Genomic DNA, 6,861 nt, shown 5'->3' on the forward strand with positions numbered 1-6,861 from the left:
AAAAAAAAAAAAAAAAAGCCCTAAAATGTTAAGCCTCCTAAAGTTGGTAAACTGCGAACCTTAAGCCTTTATTGTTGAGTCCGCAACCAGGAATGCTCAATACGCATTCCTGAACCTTAAAATCCTCAAACAGTAAGCCTCAAAAACCCGAATCCTAAATCGGTATTCCGCAACTTCATATTTCTAAAACTGCACAATACCGGAACCTTACAAACGTAAAACCTTACAATCCTCAAAACATACAATCCCAGAAACCTTACAATCCTCGAAACCTTACAATCCCGCAAACCTTACAACCGCGGAAACCTTACAACTCCGGAAACCTTACAATCCGCAAACTGTAAACCCTAAGCCCCACGGCCCAAGTCCCAAGCCCCAAGCCCCAAGCCCACAAGTTCGCTATACTTATCCTTTATATATATATGCTCCTTACACTGTTCATTAAATCTATTCACGCTTTGTCAAAGAAAAAAAGGCGGTATACGTATATAAGTTTGTAAACTATATTTTCACGTTCATTATTCGTGACCATATATAACAAAATGGGAACAACCTAAACGACGATTGCATGAATTCCAATGAAGATACATATATAATCTTCCCCGTATATACATCAGAATAATGACCCCCCTAAACACTGAAACAATGTAACTCTGAGCCCACGGCTATACATCGCAAAAAAAATTTTTGTCGCCGTTCTTGTATGTAAAAGGGGCATACTTGATTCTGTGGTTACTATCTTGCTCACCCTTATATCTAACTTAAAAACAGTAAAGTGTTACGTCACATGTAGAATGTTGCTCCCGTGAATATGCTCTTTGCTCCCATTACACCGTTAACACAGCGACATCATGGATGAGCGCGTGCTGAATTTGTGAAAAATGTTGACCCCTTTAGTCAACTTTTACGTCGTACAGCATGTGCCAAACATGGGTTCTTCCGTTGTGTTCCGTACTTCCTTCTTCGCATATATTAGGTTGCACGTGAATTATTTATTCAAATTATATTTAAATATTTAGGTAAGAATAGTAAATCAAGTACCAAATTAATTCTATCAATGTTCACCATTGGCCGCTGAAAAGAAGTGTTACGCGCTTAATCTATACACCTACATGTGGAAGAGAAAAAAATTCTATAATTCATACATATAAAAAATATATCGCCATTTCTAGCATTTTCTAAAGCGAAAGGAAGAAACAGAATGATGTTACCTGTGAAACTCTCAATATTTATGCTAGTCCTGTGCTTATGGCAAATTGCTGACTGTGTATGATAAGAACCATTATATTTTGGGGAGTGACCACATTTATTGCAATAATATCTTAATGCCTTCAACACAACTATAAACCTGCCTGTAATTTTTTTTCACGCTATACATCCTTGTATAGACCACAACAAACCCATGTATTCCGCTCTTTTTGTTTACATGTTAGGCGAGTACAATAGGCACATCCTCGGGTAATGGAACAAGCCCATATGACGCTACGGATAAAATTGCAACCATATCGTTGAGTGATGGCACGGATGTGGCGACACGCGGTCAACGTAACTTTTACGACGGTCGTGCGACGGGTAGTCCCGTGAAGAAAACGTTGTTCCATAACATATGTAACAAGTTAAAACTCAAGGTGCACGTCAAGAATCCAGGACCTGTGAAGAGGAAGCCTCAGGCTGGAACAGCGCAGAACAAACTGAAGGAACTTTGTCAGAAATTGAAAAGTTGTAAAATGGGGAGAAGAGCATGGATAAAGCTTATAGTAGTACTCTCAGTCCTGTATCCATTCCTTATTTCCTCCTTAGGACAAACCACGCTTGATGCCGCGTTAAAGGGGATCTTTATGTTAAATCCAACAGCTCTTAGTTTCCTTCCTGGGCTTGCACCTTTCATACTATTTGTAATTATCTATTTGTGTGTGCTACTATGTTTCTGCCGCTCCAAAACAGCGAAATGTTTATTGGATAAAATGTGGAAGAAGAAGGAGAAGGAGGAAGCTCCCGCAGAAACGAAAAACAACGAAGGAAAAACAAATAAGGAATCGAAAAAAGACTAATTAGTCCGTGTTTTACTGCATAGTGACAACAACATATTTTTTGCATAGCTATTAGATTGACATTGTTTTATGATGTTGCATGTTCGCCTCTATGATGTGGTGTATTTTTCCTTTATAGCATATATCCTATAATTCCGCTTTGTACATTATAATGTTGTTTGCGCTCTTATCAATATACATGGTTTGTGTATATATTGCATTGTTGTTCATATGATCAAGTATTTATTGATATTATGGATGAGGAACCCATTGTTAAGAACAAAAAAAGAAGAAGAGTCTTCTCGTATTCTACATCTATATATATAAGGAATAATTATTTTATATAATGCATGTAACAAACACTACTTTATGATTACCATGAATACAGCATGTGGCAAGTATTTTTATAAAATGTAACATCCTTCTTTTTTTTTTTCTTAAGACTCCCACAATGCTAGTGCTGAATTCATATCCCCCCTTTTTGGCACTATAAATATGTACACGACAATAACAACATACGTTATGTAGCATATAATATGAAGTCCTATAGTGCTGTATATCCCGTTACAATAGCATCTACTATGGTACCACTTGTCACGGGCACGACGAATGTAACCCATCCCTTTGTTCTGGGTTGTGTCTAATCCTTCTCTAAAGCTTCTCCAATAGTTCATCCACATATGATTCCCTTATATCCATAAATTCCTTGCACTCCACTGTATACTCTACGCTCCACACTGGTGTACGCTACCCCCTACGCACACACCTCTCTACACTCATCGTCGCTACAGCTACACGGTACGTTCGTAGCTCCCGTCGTGCCCGCCGCACACACACACCTCTGCTACACTGGTCGCCGCTACCGCTGAGGGCAGCGAAGAGGTACTACTGTTCCACCGTGTGTTCGTATTCGTGCCAGACATATTCGTGGTTTCTCCCCATCGGTCCTTACCTGTCGTTTCCTGTTGTTTAGGCTTGGTCGCCGCTTTTGTGACGTCCTCCCCTCTGTTGCCATCGTTCGCTGCAATAAAGGGCAAAAATGGGAATTAGAAATGTGCGTATGTACTTTTTGTATTGTTGAAAGGATAGCGAAAGGAATTTTGTTCACATATCTGCATGTTGTTCACCTTGGCTCTTTCCCTTGTACCTCGAAACTGTCTGTAGTTGTCAGCTCTGTACTTATCCGTCCTGTTGCGTTCGAAGCTGTCTCATTCGACCGGAACATGCCATGCCTTACCTAAGTTCTGCTTCTTCGCCTGTTCCCTGTGTTCTATGTCTTTCTCTACCTGTTGCTTAATTTCTTTAAATACCTCCCCCAGTCCTGACTTCAACTCGCCGACTATCTCAACAATCTGCGACCGTTACGTATCCTCTGTATTCTCATGCCTCAGGAAATTGTCTAGCGTCCAGCCCCTCTTGCGCTGTCTTCCGCAAGCTTCAGTTCCCTGGACTTTTTTAATTGCGCTCTTGAGTGTTGGATTCTGTGTTAACCATGCTGCGACTTGTTTATTTAAGTCAAGTTCTTTTATTTTCAAATGCGCAAATGTCTCTTTAGCACACGTCCTATTCTGTATCAAGGCGCTCGAAACACCCCCTATCCCCGCTGTCTCTGCCATTATGTGCCATGCATAAAATGTTCCCCATTCACTTTTACACACGGTTGCGTTTAATACTTCGCTGAACATATGTACTATTATACATCGTAAGTGGTCCCTTATGCGTTCACTGTTGTCATCTGCCGGCGTTCGAGGCATTTGTGCAATAGTCCACCCATTCATGAAATATAATGCCCCTACCATAAGTACGCATACAATGATGTCCCCCACCTTTTGTCCATACATCGGAGGGTCTTTGAGGTATTTATGGTGCTTCCATGCTGCGTTACCACAGGCCGTTGCATACAGTATTATATCCTCGCGCTCCATGTAGTGCACAAACTCCTGCATGACCTCTTTAGTCTTGTTCCACACCATTGCCTACAATGTAAGAGCAACACAGGAAACATATACATGCGCATGTGTGCTTGAATGCTATGTGCCCCGATGCGCTGCATTGTGTCTTATACCAATAAAACCCTAGCACGGAACTGCCCGTTGTGCACTTCTGGTCCTGTATGTGCCTACCTCATAGTCCTCCTGTGTGGAAATGCCCGCGTCGATGACCCATTGGGCCAATACGTGGCCTAAGTTCGCTGCGGACATATTAGTGTTATTCTATTAGTATACTATACTCGGTCCAGTGCGTTGGAAATACTATTATGCTACATATATCCCATGGTAACGCGTATAATCTCGTGTCCGTGAATATATTCATATTCTGCTAAATAATTATTGTTGCTCTACCTCTACATAAATGTTTACATGAACTGCTGATACCATAGGTACTTGTACGCAGTATACTGCTACCCTACACTAGTTATAGCTTCGCTAAGGTATAACTATATCGAGAAAAGAGAAAAAAATACAAGGATAGAATAACAAGAAGAGAAAGAAAAAAAAAAAAGGAAAAAAGAAAGAAAGGAAAAAAAAGTACCACTACTACTGCGTACACTACACAACACGCGTCATGAATACGCCTTTCACCGCCCTTTGTCCACTAAACGCCTGTCACACACACTGTCTCTCTGTGAGTACACAAAAAAACCGCAGTAATAACAACAACATCAATACGTCTTCCGTCGTGGCCGTCGTTGCGGGTCCTTGTGCGCCTTCCCACAAAATATGTGTGTTCCTTCCGCCGCCCCCCGCTCTCTGGATCCTTCACTCGGAGAGACAATCAGTCCTTCTTACGCTTGGCTACTTCGTCAACTCCGTCTTACTCGGTCGCGTTGGTCGACGCGTTGCTCGGAGAGACAATCCTCCTCCTTCTTGCACTCGGACACAATGTGCGTTACGAAGACGCGATGACGGCGACGCGGCAGAGAACCACATGAGGCTCATTGCAGCAGAATAGCAGGGATGCCAAAGAAGGAGGCGCACAACGCACAACGCCACACGCACAATGGGAAGAAGAAAAGCAAGGTGGCAGTAGTGCGTAGAATGTTAAAGCGGTGAAGCAACGAACATGGCAAGAACAGTAGGCAGGAGTAGCACTGACGAACGATGCCTCATGCAGAAAAAAACAAAGGCAAGTAGCCGCTAATTCCTAAAACTCATAAACGCGGAAATTATGAAAAATTGCACCCTTTAATCTGAACATTGAACACGTAGATTGCTGAAGCCTAAACCCTAAAACCCTGAACTCTGAGACCCTACAAACTAGAATGTACGTCGTACATCCTAGACGGTAGATCCTAAATCTTACAACCTAGATCGCAGGGTCTGGATCACAGACCCTACATCCTTGGCCGTGGAACCCATAAACCCTAGATCCTAGATCTTAGATGGTAGACCCTGGAACCCATAAGCCCCATATCCTAGACCTTTAGATCGTAGATGATAGATCCTGAACTCTGAACGCTTGAATCTTGTCCCTTCTCCGCATAAATTTTGTTTTTGATAAATATTTAATTAATATGTAATAAAAATGAATAATTTATATATATAAACATGTATTAAATCATGAAAATTTATGGCTTTCATAAAAAAAATAGTTATAGAGATTAAAGCTAAAATATATGTAACGTTTGATGTGACTTTATTTTTATGTATTTAAAACTGGATAATTGCTAGGAAAACAAAATTTAAAAACATCTCAGAAGAAAAATTACTCGAACATATTTATATACTAGCACAAAATCTGTATTAATACATTGAAAAGTGTAAGTAATCGTATAGGATAGTTAGAATAGGTCATACAGATTGTATCATTTTTTAATATTCTATAAATGAGTAATTAACTATAAGTTATATTCATACATGTTTTCATTTAAGTGTCTTTCGCTTTTTTCATAATATTATGATATTCAGCTTTACTAATTTTAGCTATGTATAATGCCCATTGTATTGATTAATCATACTTTTCATTTTGATAGATACAATGTACACTTTTTTGTATTGTCTGTCTTCCATTGTACAGAAACTAACTAAGGAATACAGCCCCTAGACTGACTACCCCATTAATGTGAAAAAAAGCCAAACAAGAAGTATTGGTATAGCGAGTAAAAGAAATGATACTAATCCTCTGCCATACATTGGTAACCCCCAAAACATCGACATCATTGGGGTTATACATCGTGTCCTGAATCCCATATACCAGCTTAATGGTGAATAAGCACAAGGAGCATGCCCAAGGGCACCGTGAATAGCAGTATCAACTACTGTCCCTACTGTTGGCACTGTCGGTACTACCGGTACTCCTGGTACTGTCGGTACAACCGGCACTGTCGGCACGGCCGGTACCGTCGGTACAACCGGTACTGCCGGGTGCACTGGTGAAACAATGGGTGTATGATGATGATGTGAATGGTGAGTAATACGAGTCCTGCAGGGAGGAATATAGAAGGGGGAAAATGGTAGATTATTAATGTAATTGGTAATCGCAGGTATATATGTAGTTGTACATGAAGCATAAGGGAATATGGTACTGTGTGGTGGTGTATTCTATTTAACCTGGTTCGATCAAATGGCCAATCGTGTCCTCCTTCATTACGTACATATGTATTAATGGAATTGGGATTTGTTGATCTAGGAGTTTCCACAATGGTCTCGCTACAGTGGTCATGAAAGCCAGGTCCATGTAGTAAAGCTAATTGTCTGCTGTTTATTAAGTTGTTCCTGGATTTCTCATTTTGTTGACAGGTGCTAGTGTTATAATATATGCCCTACAAACAGACAACAAAACCACACAAAAAAGGTATGTATGCGTTTTTGTGTAAAAAAAAAAAAAAAAA

At 40.4% G+C, this 6,861-nt stretch overlaps 3 protein-coding genes across 3 annotated transcripts; 1 reads left to right on the plus strand and 2 right to left on the minus strand.

The window, feature by feature from the left end:
• Positions 1 to 1,201: 1,201 nt before the first annotated feature.
• AK88_04182 (uncharacterized protein) lies at positions 1,202 to 2,051 on the plus strand (the record flags this gene model as incomplete). The annotated part of the gene is made up of 2 exons (XM_012481792.1): positions 1,202 to 1,213; positions 1,434 to 2,051. 2 exons carry the CDS (start codon positions 1,202 to 1,204, stop codon positions 2,049 to 2,051), a joined length of 630 nt encoding a protein of 209 aa, XP_012337215.1.
• Positions 2,052 to 3,391: 1,340 nt separating this feature from the next.
• Positions 3,392 to 4,231, minus strand: AK88_04183 (uncharacterized protein; the record flags this gene model as incomplete). Its single annotated transcript, XM_012481793.1, has 2 exons — positions 3,392 to 4,006; positions 4,154 to 4,231. 2 exons carry the CDS (start codon positions 4,229 to 4,231, stop codon positions 3,392 to 3,394), a joined length of 693 nt encoding a protein of 230 aa, XP_012337216.1.
• Positions 4,232 to 6,281: 2,050 nt separating this feature from the next.
• AK88_04184 (uncharacterized protein) lies at positions 6,282 to 6,707 on the minus strand (the record flags this gene model as incomplete). The annotated part of the gene is made up of 2 exons (XM_012481794.1): positions 6,282 to 6,452; positions 6,621 to 6,707. The coding sequence occupies 2 exons, from the start codon at positions 6,705 to 6,707 to the stop codon at positions 6,282 to 6,284; spliced, it is 258 nt and encodes an 85-aa protein (XP_012337217.1).
• Positions 6,708 to 6,861: the final 154 nt, after the last annotated feature.

Source organism: Plasmodium fragile (assembly GCF_000956335.1).
Source record: "Plasmodium fragile strain nilgiri unplaced genomic scaffold supercont1.55, whole genome shotgun sequence".
Lineage (NCBI taxonomy): Eukaryota > Apicomplexa > Aconoidasida > Haemosporida > Plasmodiidae > Plasmodium > Plasmodium fragile.